Below are 16,003 nucleotides of genomic sequence, written 5' to 3'. Positions count from 1 at the left end.
CTACACTTAATGTGGTAATCATTTCATGATATATGTAAGTCAAATCATTATAGTGTACAACTCACACTTACGTAGTGGTATATGTCAATTTTACCTCAAAAAACTGGAAGGAGAAAAAGATTAAAAAAAAACAACTCTGAACCCAAAGGATAAATCAGACCATCCCTGCATACCTTCATTGACCAGGAGCTCATTACATCTGGGCAGCCCATTGCTTCTGCAGAGATATAGAGAATGTTCCATCTATTTTGAGCCGAAAGCTCTTTCACTGGAGCATTTCCACACAGATCATTGGCCCCTCCTAGGCCACCCAGAACAAAGCTAATTCCTCCTCCATGTGACAGCTCACATGTCCTCTGCATCTTTTTTCCAGGACGAACATCCCAAGTTCCTTGGTTTTGCTGTATACATCCTGCAGGTAAAGCCTCTCGTTAATCTGGCTGACCAGCCTGGAACCTGCTTCTGGTCATCAGTTCCTTTCTCCCAGTACGGTGAGGAGCCCAGCTCAGCCCAGCTGAGTCAGGACCACAGGAAATGGGACTCCTCTCCCAGGAGAAACAGCTGCGGCCCCAGGCAGATCATGACTCTCTACCCAAGGAGCGTCAAGTTGGCAACCCAGCCCCTCCACTGGGGCTGACATCTAAAACGTGCTCACTGGAAACAGTCACCTCCATTGCCCTCTCCCCCACCTGGATGAACACACACACACACACACACACACACACACATTGCCATGCATGCTCACGGACTCCACTCAATAGTCACTGGCTGATTAATCATTGCAAGTGCTGTTATAATTATTGTGTTTGGTGCTGAGAACAGGCTGCCTCTGCTTGCTTCTCATAAGCCATAAACCTGCAAAAGAGGATTTTAAGATTTGTGAGGCTGTTGACTAGATCTCCAGGCTTACTTTTTTCCTTAGCAGCAACAGAGAATTCAGGTTTGTCAGAGATACAGGTCATGGCCACTCCAGAATCTCTACTGAGGACAGGCTTAGGGGACTTAATTCTAACGATGGGAAGGGAGAGAGTCTAGGGCACTTGCCTTGCCGCTAAAGGCTTGCGGGTCAGGAGAGTTGGGCTCGAGTCCCGGCCCTGGCCAGGCAAGCTGTGAGGTCTGGAGGTACAGATCCCCTTGCCAGGCCTCAGTTTCCTTATCAGCACTGTCCAGGCTAAGGTTTCCTCTAGTTTTAATTGTTCTATAAGACTTGGCCAAACAGAGAGGAGAATGAGAGTGGAGGGGAAAATGACAAGGGCTGGCAAATAGAAGAAGGAGGGAAAAGGAGACCAGGCCTGAAATTGAAAGTCTCAGGCTCACAGCCTCCTTTAGACACACACACACACACCAGGCTGGAGAACAGAAGCTGGTTTTCTCCCAGATCACACTCTCTCATCACCTGCTGGCCTGCCTAAGACCCTAGTAATGTAGGGGAGGTGAGATGTTAAAAGGAGAAGGGAAAGGGAGAGAAAGGGGGAAATTAGTTTAAAAAAAAATCAAAACAGTGAAACATACAAGCAGCAAAAACAGAAAAGTGAATCATACTGGCATCGGTGAGGACTAAGCAGGCCAACTCATGCACTGCCGGGGAGGGTGAAAACCAAGACAGCCACATAGAGGACAGCTTGGTGGTGTTTCGGGCCTGCAGTGGGCACAAGCACCGTGACACTTCTGAGTATGCGTCCCAGTGGAAATTCCCTAAGGACACACAGGAGGATATTCATCTCTGCGTGATATTCTGAGTGAAAGAGGGAGACCACCAAGAAGGTTGTCTCCAGAGACTGGGATCTGTCCAGTGCGTGGGTGTCGACTTTGGACTGAGACTTTCTGCTAACTGAGGGAGCAAGCCCGTCCCCACAGCATCGGCATGAAAACTGGCTGGTTCTCACTCTATAAGCAGGACACCCGGCTCTATGTCTGAGCTGGCCACCAAGCCCACTGGGACAGGACTGAGAACAGAGCCAGGTGTCCACCTCCAGGGGTAGCACTCTCCCCCTAACAGCTCCCAGAGCCTCTCCTCTGTGAGCAGCTGCCTTTTGTGTTTGGTTTGGGCTTGAGATGTTAAACAAATAGTGTTTCTTGACAAACGCAAGCCGGCTGCACTGGGACTGGTAATGCTCTGTAAATCCAGACTAATCCTTCATGTCTCTCCCTACAGAGGCACACCAAGAAACACCTCGGTCCTACCCTGGGTGCCCTGAATCCCATCAACCTGCCCTCAGGGGCCAGGATCCCTGGGGCAACTCTCCGTGTCAGCCACCTCCCGCTGCTCCTGGGTCCCCAGGTTCCTCCTCCCCCTTCTCAGCACCACTCCTCCACCCTCCTGCCCCAGCTTGATGTTGAGATGGCTCCGGACACCCCTTCCTACAGTGGACCATGGACTCCAGGCCCTGCCAACCCACCTAGCCCCACCAGGGCCACTTGGATGGCTGGAGGAGTGTCTCCAGAGCTCCGTCTGTGCCAGGGGCTATACCAAGCACTGTGGAGCATGCAGAGGACTAAGGCCAATCAATCCCTGCCCTGCAGAGCTTAGGCCTGGTCCAGCCAGAACTTCATGGCAGGCTCTGGTCCAGGTAGTAATTGATAGCACCAGGATTTGAACCCCAGTTTGTCTGACTAGGGGTCTGCCCCTTCTCCCTCTTCCTCAGCACCCACTGCACAGTCCTCCAGCCAAACTGGTCAATGAAGGGGGTCTAGAAAGTGAAAGAGAGGGCTCTGGGCCCCTCATCCTTCAGACCACATTCCCAACCCTTTGAAAGTGAAAGTGTTAGTTGCTAAGTCATGTCCAGATCTTTACGACCCCATGGACTGTAGCCTACCAGGCTCCTCTGTCCATGGAACTCTCCAGGCAAGAATACTAGAGGGGGTTGTCATTTCCTTCTCTACCTTTTAGAATGAGCATTGTTAATCACAGGGCTAGACCTGTCATTAGCATCATAGAAGGTCAGAGTGGGAAGAGCCTTCTCAAGATAGTCAACACTTTAATCCTATAGAAAAGGAAACTGAGGCACAGAAAGACAAAGTGACTCTCTCGAGTCTGCCAGCTAGTTGGTAGTAGGGGGCATCACTGGGACTAAGTTCCTGGACCTGGGTTCCCAGTTCAGCCCCCTCCCTACATGCTTCCTGGGGCTTCCAGACTCTCAAATTTATCTTTATCCTCTTCCTCTAAGCCAGGCAGGGCTCGCTCCAGTCTTTGAAATATCAGTGTGGAAAGAGTCACAGAAGCAGATTACCCGGGCTTTTCTGCCCATAGACTCTGCAGTCTATGTCCCTGGCCTCACTGCCAGTTTCTATCCCAGCAAGCAAGGATGCTTTAAGCCCTTCACTTCGTACTGAGTCCACATGTGGGGAGACTCTGATGTGTAAAGTACAGTGCTCCCATTCCGGGAGTTGTAGTGTGAGTACAACTCCCCGCCCCCCGCCCCAAGGAAGATAATGAGACAGAGATGAAGACAATGTCTACTTAGTTGAAGCTTACATAGGATCCTGCGAAAGCACAAAGGAGCCAGTGGTTCTGACTGGAGGCAACTGGGGAACGGTTCGTTCAGAGTATGGCCTTTGAGTTGGGTCTTGAAGCCTGAATAGGAGTTCAACAGATAGATAATAGAGGGGACAAGGAGGTACCAGCATCCCAGCTGATCGGAGCCATGTGAACCAAGAGTGAAGCACATAAGTACTTGGAAATGGAGGACCTCCCTGGTGGTCCAGTGGTTAAGAATCTGCCTTCCAACGCAGGGGACGCAGGTTTGATCCCTGGTCAGGCACCTAAAGTCCCACATGCCGTGGGGCAACTAAACCCACACACTGCAGCTATTGAGCTTGAATACCTCCACTAGAGAGAGACCCGCACACCACAACGAAGAGCCCGCGTGCCGCAGCTAAGACACAGCGCAGCCAAAATATAAATAAATGCTACACTTTAAAAAGTAATAAGGTGACGCCCCCTTTTTAAAAAAGAAAAGCATCTTTGGATGTGCCTAGAGCTTAGGAATGGGGTAGAATATAAATCTGGAAAATAAGCACAGGAAACTCTACTCAGTACTCTGTAAGAGCCTATAACAGAAAAGAATCTAAAAAAGGTGGTTATATGTATATGTATTACTGATGCACTTTGCTGTGAAAACCTGCAAACTGTCACATTATAAATCAACTATACCCCAATTTAAAAAAAAAGGAAAATAGTATGTGTGTGATATTTAGTATATAATAATACGCAGCAACTAATGATAACTAAATTTTGTGCCATTCATCCTAACTTTGACTGTCCTTTTCCTCACAAAGTAAAGTCTTAAAAGCAGTGGCTATACCCTCTTTTCATCTGATTCTGGGAAGAACTAGGGAAGCAGAAGCAGGCCAGGAAGGTCATGGGACGTTATAAATGAAGGGAACAGACATGCCCTGATCCAAACCCCTCCATTTATGGCTGTGCAAACAGACGCCCTGGGATGAGTGACGGGCCCACAAGCAAGCAGGTGGCAGAGCCAGGACCCCAGCCCAGGTCTCTCAGCTCTCCACCCTGTGTTCTCTGTACTGGACAGGATTTCAGAAAATCCTTGTACAGAAGACTGACCAGTATAAATTTAAAGGATATTAAAAAATCTCTCTTGCTGGCCCAAAGATTCCTCCACCAGAGTCACCAACGGATTGAAAAAAAAAAAATGCAAGAAAGTAGAGAAGCCATAGCTGAGCGGTTTTTATCCTCTACAACAGACTGGATTGACAGAGGTGCTTTCTGACACTTGACCTTCAGCAGAGGGTGGCACAAATTTGTCAGGGGGTTGGAGGTACAGACAGATCAGTCTTGGGAGTCCTGGACAGAAGGGAATGGGCTAGGCATTGAGGCCTTAGGCCCAATCACACCCAGGTCGAGGGCTGGCCCAAGGGACTCCTGCCTGTAGGTCCTGGAGGGTTACTCAGAAACTTTAGCTGGTCCCCACTCCTTAAAAGAGGGAAGGGAGGAAGGGCAGGAGGAGGAGACCTAGGCTGCCCTCCTGGGCTCCAGGGGCACTGGGTTCCTCTGTTGGCAGGAGTCCTGTCTCAAGCATAATGGGAGGTAGCAGGAAAAACCCCAGCCATGGCACAGATATCCTGGACCCCATACTCACTACGTGACCTCAGTTTCCTCATCTGTAACATGAGAAGGTTGGGCTAGATGATCTCTAAAGGTCTTTCCGGTTCTGAAGTACTGTGAGAACAAGCTTCATCATAATTAATAATAAATGCCTTGCCCCTAAAGAGAGCTTTTCCCCTTTTCCAAAGCTCTTTCCCTATAACATCACCTTTCCTCTGCACAGCAGTCTGGCCTGGCAGCCAGAGGTGAACAGACCGTGGACACCTAGCCTTTCACACTGAAAACCAGACCTGGTGAACCACTTGCTCCTCTAGACTGGCTTAGGGGGAACTGGCTTCTGGGGTGGTTAGTTACGTAGAACCTAACTTGTGCCTCCACCCCTGGGAAGCCAGGAAAGGCAGTACTTTTCTTCCAAAGAGCCAGAAGATGCCAAGAGGGAAATTCTGCAATAGGCTGAGTTCAGGGCCAAAGGGGCAGGACCAGAAAGTTTGTGGCAGATCAAAGAACCTGATACAACCCAAAGAACTTTGAGGGGAGGTGCAGGGGACAAAGTCCAGTCAATAGGGCCCTCCTACCAGGCTCTGGTCAGAGACCCAAGTCTTAGGGGAGAAGTTATACAGCCTCATACTGTCTGATTTGCATGCATGTCAGCCTCTTTGATCCCTTACAACAATCTGTTCAAAAGGTAGTATAAGTAGCTATCCCATTTACAGTGGGGGAAAAAATGAGGCTTGAAGAGTTATGGAGAAGAACATGGGCTTGGGAGGCAGAAGGAAGGCTCTTCCCAGCTGCATGCCCTTGGGGGATTCTCTGCACTGCCTTTGGCCTCAGTTTCCTCATCTATAAAATGGACAGAACTATTTCTTCCTTTCAGGATTGTGGTAAAGACTAGAGATAATGAATGTAACAAGCTTCATCTGATACACAGCAGATGCTTGATACATACTAGTTGAATGAATGGAGGAAGGAAGGGATAGGTGTGTGGCCTTCCTGGGAGAAGCAGTGTAGTGAGTGACCCACAGTGACAGTCAGCCCAGGATGTGGGTTGATGGTACTCCCGCTTGTGGCTGGCTGCCTCCTGAACCCACCCTGAGTCAAGGGCCCTGGGGCCTCTCCCATGTCTCTCCTCGTGGCCCATGCCAGGGTCCTGTGAAAGACTTTTTGACCCTCCTTGGCAGCGGAATTTGCATTCCAATCATTCTGCTCACTCAGCCCATCCAAGTCTGGAGTTGTCTGGAGCTAAGCAGGCTTGGGATCATCTGCTGTGACACCTCATCGAGGAGATAAGGAAGCGAGACTCTGAGAGGGGCAGTGACGCCTCGCCCGGGTCCCAGATCCTTCGCTCCTCACCGCCACTGCACCATGTTGACAAATGAAAAATCTAAGGCATAGGAGGAGGTCTCTTGGCTCCTCCTCCAGGTGGTCAGGGAACCTTCTGCTCTGGGCCCCTTACCTGTCCTATTCCAGCTAGATCCCAGTTCTGTGGGGATGCCCCATGGTGGTGTCCAGTGCCATCCCTGGCAGCCCAGCCCGAGCCCAGCCTGGTCAGCTGGTGCAGGACAGAGGCCTTAGATGTCAAGCCTGTCCCTGAAGGCCCCTGGGGAGCGGAACAGGGCACCTGGGACTGGGTGCCACTATCCCAGGCTACCAGCATGTGCTTCCTCATCCAGTTCCAGGCGCTGTGCTAACCCAGGGAGGGACACATTTCACGAGAGCAGGGCTTTCCCTTGGGTGTTGGCCCATGCGTGCCCTGGTCTACAGCTGTGCCCTTCTGTTTCTAAGACAGCCAGCAGCTTGGCACAGGGGAGGGCCTCTGGCCTGGGAGGCGGGAAAGCTTGGCTGAGTCCAAGTGCTGACGCCAACTCACCGTGTGCCCTCACACGTCACCGGACCTCTCTGGTCTCCGTTTCCTCATCCACATAGTGGAGGGCAGCACCGCAAGGCCCGGAGTCCAGTCCAGCTAATCCCTGTTGTGACTTTGGTGGAGGGATGGGACTGGGGTGGGGTAAGGGCTTGATCTACCCGGTTCCTTTCCCCTTCCCTTCCTTTTCCTTTTCTGTGGCATCAGTTCATCTCCAGCTATCCAGGTCTCTCTCCCATTTGCCGCTCTTTCCGTTTCCGTCTTTCCCTCTGTACCTCTCTTCTCTCCCTCTGTACCTCTCTCACTCTGTATTTTTCTGCCTGCCTCCTCTTTTTCTGTGTCTCTGAGCCTCCCTCTGGTTTCATCTCCTTGTCCGTCACACCCCCCTCTGCCTCTTTTTCCTCTCTCTTCCTCTGTAGTTATATGCATTTGTCTGTCTACTTATCTTTCTCTGGGTCTCTTCCCTCTCGCCCGCGCGCTCTCTCTCTCTCTGTCCTGCCCGGTCTCTCCGTGGCTCTCCCGCTCGCTCCCCCTCCCCTCCCCCTCCGCCAGCCCCCCTCCTCCCTCCCTCGGCGCGTCTCCCCAGTCCTTATTTGGCTGGGCGGGAGGGCTGGCGGGAGGAGGCGGCCTGCGGGCGGGGGGCGGGGGGCGGGAGCGGGGCCGGGCGGAGGAGGGCGGTGGGTGGTGCTGAAGGGACAGCTCCGCGGCGGCAGCGGCGGCGTTGGCGGCGGCCGCCCCGGGGCGCGCGGAGTGGGTGCCCGGCGCGCGGAGCGGCGAGCGCAGCCATGCCCCAGGCCGCCTCCGGGGCAGCAGCAGCGGCGGCCGGGGCCGGGGCGCGGGCCGGGGGCGCCGGGGGGCCGGCGGCGGCCCGGGCGGGACGATGAAGCGGCAGAACGTGCGCACGCTGGCGCTCATCGTGTGCACCTTCACCTACCTGCTGGTGGGCGCCGCGGTCTTCGACGCGCTCGAGTCGGAGCCTGAGATGATCGAGCGGCAGCGGCTGGAGCTGCGGCAGCAGGAGCTGCGAGCGCGCTACAACCTCAGCCAGGGCGGCTACGAGGAGCTCGAGCGCGTCGTGCTGCGCCTCAAGCCGCACAAGGCCGGCGTGCAGTGGCGCTTCGCCGGCTCCTTCTACTTCGCCATCACCGTCATCACCACCATCGGTAACTACTCGCCGGGCGGGGGGCGGGGACCAAGGGGCTGGGCGCCAGGTTCTGGGCGAGTCCGGAGCCGACTGGGGCTGGGGAATTCCCCCCGGAGAGGGTCTAGGCGCAGAACCCCGCGCTCTCAGAAACCCGAGTTCAGCCTGGCGTGTCTGCTCCGCGGGGACAAGGCTCGGGGGAGGCGTCGAATCCTGGCTCCGGACTTGACTCTCCGGCAGGGCCAGCCCTAACTTGTCCCTGCCAGGCTGCGAGAGGGCCCCAGGGGACTCTGAAGTGTGTGAGAGGGGCAGGAACGGCCGGCGGAGGCTGAGGAGGAGGGGTGTGGCCGGGTCGGGCCCTGGAGCAGGGCGCCGAGTGTGAGTGGTGGGGAGCGCTGGGCTCCACCGTGTTTCTGCACATGGGATCTCGGACCCCAGAGTGTCCACACCGGCTGGGGCTCTAGGGAGACGTTTGGGTGCAGGTACTTGGCACTCCGAGGCACAGCGGGCCACTCGGGTGTCTGAAATACTCCATAACTGTGGCTATGAGTACTGCTTGGGGTGTGTGTGTGTGTGTGTCCACGGGTGTGTGCCCAGCTCCAGGAGTTTAGGCTTTGCCAGCCAGTGCCTTTAATTTTCTTAGGGCAGCAGAACTGGTGCTGGAAGCCAGATCCAACCCTGTCTGCCTTCTTTACTGCTGTCCCAGGAAAACAGTCACCTCATAGGAATGGCCCCAGTTCCCTTCTTCCAGCCAGGGCGGACCATGGTGTAAGAGGCCACACACACTCAGGCTCTCTCACAATATAGGCACAGGTGCACACACAGGTACACACACAAGCGGATATCCAGGAAAGAATCTCCAGTGAGGCCCTTGATGTGCTGTTCAAGTGTTCAAACAGGAATGAACACCGTGTCTACCCCCAAGACTACAATTCCAGCTCAGCTCTATCACTTTTCCCACTATATGACCTTGGGCAGGTCCCTTCCCCTGCCTGTCTCAAGTTCACCTCCAGACAACAAGGGGTTGGCTGAAATGATCTCAAGGGCTCCTCCCAGTCCACCTTCCCCCAGAGCTCATTGGGATGCTTCCAGGAGCTGTTTCCTCTGTCTTTCTCATTCCTGCTTCTCTCCCTGGTCCCCCTCCTAACCTTGGCTGAGCTCCCAGGGGCTCATTGCCATTTGGCATGGCCCATAACAAGATGGCAGTGTTTTCCTGGGAGTCAACAGGAGTGGAGAGGGGTAAAAAGCAGTACTGGACGCTGTGCCTGCAGTTTGTCCACTGCAGGATTGCCCTGAGATTCCGCTGCTGTCTGGAGACCACAGGGATCTATGCTACATGGTTTCTGGAAGATGAAGGAAAGGACCCCAGGAGTGAATGTGGCCCAAGTGGGGGCACTTCTGCTTCCTGCTGATGCTGGGAATTTGGGGCAGGTTGGTCAGACTCTGGTCTGCCCAAAGAGGAGCCTGCTTTCCTGGGAAGGACCAGACTGGGTTTGGTTTGGGGTTTCTTCCCCTCTCCCACCTCCCAGTCATCTGCCAGGGTTTCAGGAGCGTTGAACATCCTTAAATCACCCCCTTCTCTCTCCATATATCTCACCCTTGGTGTATGCCTCCATCTTTCTCAGTACCCTGGTCCCCAGCCCCACAGTAACTTCCCACTGACCTCCTTACCTCCAGCCTCATTCTCCCTCAGGACAAGCTCACAAAGATAATGCTACCAGAAAGAATTTCCCCAAAGCACAGCTGTGACCATACTGATTCCCTTCTCAGAAGCCCTCAATGGCCCCCTGCTTCCCCTGCAATCCATAATCCCATGCTCCTTATCCCAAATTTTAAGGACCTCATGCTTGGCTCCAATTTCTATGTCCAACTTAATTTCTCACTTCTTACTGACATGATCTCTTCACTGCAGCCCACCTGTCCCCTGAGAATACCTGAAGTGTGCCTGTATGGTTTGCCTTTTCCTCTGTCTTCTATTTATCTTGTCTAAGCTAACCTTCCAGGTCCAGTTCAAACCCCACCTCCTCCTTGAAGTCTTCCAGAGGATCCCAGGCCACTGCTCTGGACGACTGCAGGACTTGCTGTCAGGAAGACCTGAGTGACACAGTGTAGGCTGCTTTGCATGGCTATTTACATTTCAGGAGGAGTATTTCGTCTCTTTAACCACAGGAGGTGTAATTAACCTCCATGTTGGTAGGGCCCTGTGGTTCCCATCTTTTTGCTCTTAGTGCCAGCACAGTACCCAGTAATACACAGGAACACTCACAGAATGCTCTTGATGGGTTTAAGGTGTGCAGACATGAGAGGGCATCATCCTTCCTCCTCTCCCGTTCCTGCCATTCTCCAAAGTGCTTGTAGTCCTCACCAAGAAAGATGCTAAAAGCTGGGGGCAGAGGCAGACAGTGTGGTTGTGGTGATTATTTATTTATAAGGTTCTTGGCAAGAGGAGAGAGCATCAGAGCACCACCCTAATTCTGTGGGGGCCCCAGACTGGCACTGCCCACTCTGCCCCACCCAATGATTCCTGGCTTTTTGTCACCTCTCACTCTGGCTATGCCACCTGGCTGGAAGCTATCCGTATGGGCTCAGGTCTAATAAAATTCTCTGTGGGCTGTGATCAGATGGTTGGAAAGGGCCCTACATCAGACTGATCTTGACTCAAAACCCAAAGGCAGCAGTCTGTGTCCACTTGATCACATTGGGGACCCAAATAGGTCTCCTGGGGGACCAGGAATCCTACTGGAATAGAATGACGACAAAATTTCTCATTCATTCATTCATTGTGTTAGTGTTCACAATGTGCTCTCATCTCATCTCTTAAGTCTCAGCCTTCATAGCTCAGGGAAGTTTCCAGGGCAGGTAGTTAGATCCCTTAGTGTAGATGAAGGCATAGAGGCTCAGGAAGGGGAAAGGACTCCCCCAAAGTCACGCAGCTGGTGAGCAGTGGAGTTAGAGCAAGAAGCTGGGACTTCTGATTCAAAGCCCAGTGTTCCTTCCCCTGCCAGTTTCTTGGCTGCTTCCTCTGCCTCCATATGCCGTGAAACCCAGAGCCAGCTGGGACTGGCATGGCCAAGACATGTTTAGTGATGCCAGCTCGTAGGGTGGTCATGAGCAGCCCTGATTGGTTGAAGGTCAGCAGGGTCTGAGTTAGTCATTCACCTGGTTAGTCACAGCCTCCAGGAACTGCAAGGGTTCCTCCAGCTCCTTCATCCCTAGTCTTCCAGACAGGAAACCCTTCCTTTGTTGGGCCCTAAGTTCATCAAACGCAAACGGAAACACTTTTCTGGGAAAGCTTAACCTCTCTAGCTGTTGAGTCATTAGACTCCTCCGGGGCCCCAGCCTCATCTATTCATAGCCCAGAGGCTGTCAGAGCAGGAAGGGACCTTGAGATCAGCTGGTGCCACCCCCTTTTTCTAGTGAGAAGAAACCAAAGAGGTGATGGGAGTGGGGTAGCCAAAACTGACTCCAAGGCCCCTACTCCTCCCACTTGCGCAGACTGCTTCTTTGTTAATATTATTATTATTTACAGCACCAACAGCAACAATAATAATGCCAGCCACCACTTATTAACTACTCTTTGGCAAGCTTCAGTCGTGTCCAACTCTTTGTGACCCTATGGACTGTAGCCCACCAGGCTCCCCTGTCCATGGGATTCTCCAAACAAGAATACCAGAGTGGGTTGCCATGCCCTCCTCCAGGGGATCTTCCCCACCCGTGTATCAAACCCATGTCCCTTGTGTCTCCTGGATTGGCAGATGAGTTCTTTTACCACAAGCACCATCTGGGAAGCCTCACTCTGCCTCTTTATTTATTTATCTATTTATCATTATTAACAGCAGCAACAGCAACATTAACAATGGCAGCCATCTCTTAATAACTCCTCTTTGGCAAGCTGTATACATTTCATTGGAGAAGGAAATGGCAACCCACTCCAGTATTCTTGCCTGGGAAATCCCATGGACAGAGGAGCCTGGTGGGCTGCAGTCCATGGGGTCGCAAAGAGTCAGACACGACTGAGCGACTAACACACATATATTTCATTTGCAGTCCCTCATTCAATTCTTTCACCAGCCCTTCAGGATGAGCATTATTATCCCCATTTCTCAGCAGAGGAGCCTAAGGCTCGGGGTGTCAGTGACTCACCGTGGTCTTGTGACTTGAATGTATGAATTTAGTGGAGCCTCTCTGATTCCATGCCCTTGGATTTTTTGCCAGTTTTTTCTCTGTTTCAAGAACCCAGCCCAGGCCTTGTATCTTGGGGATGCTAAGCAGCCAAGATTTGTCTCTTCCCCCTGGCAAAATCTCCCGAGAAGGAGAGGGCCTCTTGCTCCAGGATGCTACTGCCAGCCTCTGCTCCCTGGTGCTGGGATCCCTGACCAACCCAGACCACGTGTCACAGTTGTGTGCACAGGCCCTCCTGGAGGCTGTTATGGGCTCACAGGTGCCCGTTCTCTCACTGCAGGTCCCTGGAATCCTTGTGGCTCTAAGACAACAAGAGACCAGGTGATTGATTAGCTAGTGAAGGTAGGATGGAAAACCTGTTCTCCTTTCTCCCCAGCTTCCAGCCTGTTCTCAGCAGGACACAGGCTCCTAAGGCTCACCACATGGCCTGGGAATCCTTAGATTGTGAATTCAAGCAGGGGGCTCATGAGAGAACCTGAACTTCTTACACCTTTCCAAGAAGGAAGAAAATACAGAAGTGACCTACCACCCTCCAAAATCCCAGAGTCCTCAATAAAAGTGTGAAAGGAGACATTAGCAGTCATCCAAACACCCATAGAGGTGAGTGACTTGCCCAAATTCACATAGCAAGTTGCAGATACAACCCTCTGGATGCCCAGAGTAAAGATCTCTGTATCACCCCAGCCTGTTTTCCTCATAAGCCCCTGCATCATTCTGTCTGCCTCTCACTTGGTTATTCCCAACCTCTCTTGACTTACCATGGGGATGGAGGGCTAGCTCAGCTGGAAACAGTTCTGCTGTCCGCTGTCAGTCGGTCCTTCCATCCTTCCTGCCCATGGACCACCCCACTGCTTCGACTGCACAGCCTTTCCTGGGGGTGGTGTAGGAACATGGGTGCCTGGGTTCATCTGTCAACCCCCATCTCCACTTACCACCTCCACCCCCTGCTACTAGCTACGTGACTTTGGACAAGTTACTTGGTCTCTCTGAACTTGTTTTGTCATTTACAAAACAGGAGAATAATATCAGCCTCCTAGGATTAAATGGGCTAATGTAAAGGAAGTGCCTGGTACCGAGTATATACTTAATAAACAGTATCTACAGTTGTAAGTGTTATTAATATTATTGCTCGTGTATGATCCCTTTTCCTACAGAAGGGAACTGCTCTGTTTCCCAAGGATTACTATGACTGCAGCTACCCCTACTCCTTCCTAACAGGTGGGGACAGTGGGACTGGGAACCAGAACCTGCCACATCCTTCCCTTCATCCTCCTAATTCCATTCCCCCAAACCAGCTTCCCATGTCCTTGCTCATGCCTGGAGTCTGCCTGATATCCAGGCTCAGGGGCCATGCTCCTTTCTATGAGCAGACAGACTCTGCAGCAAACCAGTCAGGGAGAATGAGGAGACCCCATCCTAGACTGGAACAAGGAGACAAAAGTTCCAGTTCCACTAAGCTCAGTTGCTGGTCCCCTCTGGCCATCAGTTTCTTCATTCACCAAGTGGGTATATTTGATCAGAGGTCCTTCTGGCTATCATGCCTCCTCCTGCAGTCCAATTCCCACACATCGTGGTTGGAGGCTGGAGACATGGAGGGCGTGTGGGCAAGAATGGGACAGAAATAGAAGACACAGGCCTGGCCATACATAGTGTGGACAGGACACACACAATAAGTATTTTCAAAGAAAACATAAACAAGCACAGATGAATGTAGTGCAAATCACTGCCATAAACAGCTTTCAGCTGGCAGCACAAACGGTAAATCTGTGAGTTGATTTTGTAATAAAAAAAAAAAAGTAAAAACGATTTCCCTGCCGACAGCCAGCAGCCAGGGAAGAGACCCAGCTCTGATTGAGATGGTGATGGGTTTAGGCAAACCTTAGCAGAGACCCAGGATGGGCACTCCGTCCCTCCCACTCCATCCCCACCTGGATACAAGGAACTGACCTGTGTCTGTAACATGTCAGGCACTCTCCAAGGTGCTTCTTACCACCTATATCCCCACAACTACCCTGTTAGGGCAAGCCTTATCCTTCTATTATGATCAAGGAAAGCTTGGAGAGGTTCAAAAATTGGCCCAGGATTATACAAGTATAAAATGACAGTAGCAGGGCTTACACACCCAGGGCTCTATCTTTTCATGGAATTATGCAGCTGCCTGCTCCCCACGGAGCCTCTGCCCTCCTCTCTGTAGGAATCTCACAAATGGTGGAGGGTGGGTACCAGGGTCACTCAGGGCATTCAGCTGTGACCTCAGCTTCAGGATATCATGACCTCAGGACTGACTGAGCATTTAGCCCAGAGAGAAATCAGAATGTTAGGTCTCTCATTTAACAGTGTGGAAACTAAACTTCTGATTGGAGGAGAAGGGAGCCCTGTTTCCTGACACCTCTTTCCCTGTTGTTCACCCTCTCTTCACTTCCCAGGCTCACAGAGAACAAAGCAGGCTGCCAACCGATCTGTCCTGCTTGCCTGGAGTCCCCTGCTGATTCCCCTGTTAGCCTCTGGTCCTTGGAGAGTGCATGACAAATGGCTTTTTGTGGCTGTCGAAAGAGTAGTCACTGGCCCAACTGATGTGACTGGCTCCCAGTCTGTCCACACTTCCCCGTTGTCCAGAAACTGCCCATACTCAGGCGGCTCCCAGGTGGCTCAGGAGACCTGCCCCTCATCTGGAGCCATCCCACACTGCTGCTGCTGCAGGCATGCCTTTACTGTCCCATTTCCAGAGCTGGCCTGTGGCCCCTGGGATTCCTACCAAGCGGGGCCAACATCCCAAGCTTCCCCTTCACCAGAGTGGCTCCTTACCACCCCTGCTTCCCACTCCCACGTCCTCCAGTGACACACAAGGATGCCTTCATGAGGGAATCATGTGGATGCAGGGAATACAAGGCAGGAGCCTGGCCTGGGAGTAGAAACTATGTTCTTTCTCTCTCTTTAGACAAATTCTTCTCTCCCTCTCTCTCTCTCCCCGCTACCCTCCTACTCATGGGAGACACAGGCATGACCCTGGTGGGCCTTGGTCTCCCCATCTGTACAGAACAACTGTTCCCCAGGGGAAAATGGAGAAGGCTTGCTCAGCAATTCAGAATTATCTAGGTTAATACTTCCCCAATGGTCTTCTTTGATAACTGGGTTGACCTTGTTTAAATGCAGATTCTGAACCAATAGGTCTGGAGTGGGGTCTGAGTCTACAATTCTCACAAGGCCCCCAAAGGACTGCTGATGCTCTTGACCCACAGTCTATGCTTTGAGTAGCAAGGATCTAAATAACCTGGAGACCTGACTTCTGAGGTTAGCCATGAGTTAGGGACTGTGGTTTTAAGAACAAGGTTGTGTAGGACTGGAAAAATCCTTAGGAATCTGATCCTGGAATGTCAGAGTCAATGGTCTCAGAGCTGGTAGTCTCTCCTCTGAGGCTGGGGCAGGGCTATGATTCACCCCAGAAGCAGCTTCAGGGTCACCTATAGCAGTCAGGGATCAGTAAGAGAAACACAAGCAACAGGGGTTATATATTAAGAGAAGGATTGCAAGGAACTGGATTGCACAGTGGTAGTGGCGGGCTAGGCGAATGAAATCCATAGAGCAGGACATTGGAAGGACAGGCTGGAACTCCATCCAGCTTGGGCTGAAGCTACCGTTCACAGGCAGAGTTTCTTCTTCAGGAGAGTCTTCGTCACCTTTTATGGAATTTCAACTGATTGATTCAGGTCCACCCAGTAATCTAGGATAATCTCCCTTAAGTCAACTGATT

The 16,003-nt window shown here is 52.1% G+C and overlaps 2 protein-coding genes across 2 annotated transcripts in view; one reads left to right on the top strand and one right to left on the bottom strand.

Annotated features, from left to right (window-relative positions):
* Positions 1-7,950, bottom strand: part of CIB4 (calcium and integrin binding family member 4) — a 103,789-nt gene extending 95,839 nt beyond the window's left edge. The window contains exon 1 of the mRNA XM_070798992.1: positions 7,864-7,950. The gene's annotated coding sequence lies outside the window, so the exon portion shown is untranslated. The remainder of the gene's footprint in view (positions 1-7,863) is intronic.
* The window catches only part of KCNK3 (potassium two pore domain channel subfamily K member 3), a 38,912-nt gene continuing 30,665 nt past the window's right edge, over positions 7,757-16,003 (top strand). Inside the window, exon 1 of the mRNA XM_019969502.2 lies at positions 7,757-8,092. Within this exon, the coding sequence (XP_019825061.2) occupies positions 7,810-8,092 (283 nt within the window). The 5' untranslated portion in view covers positions 7,757-7,809. The remainder of the gene's footprint in view (positions 8,093-16,003) is intronic.

The sequence above is a fragment of the Bos indicus genome, chromosome 11, assembly GCF_029378745.1.
Source record: "Bos indicus isolate NIAB-ARS_2022 breed Sahiwal x Tharparkar chromosome 11, NIAB-ARS_B.indTharparkar_mat_pri_1.0, whole genome shotgun sequence".
NCBI lineage: Eukaryota > Metazoa > Chordata > Mammalia > Artiodactyla > Bovidae > Bos > Bos indicus.
This window is presented reverse-complemented; position numbering and strand designations above follow the sequence as displayed.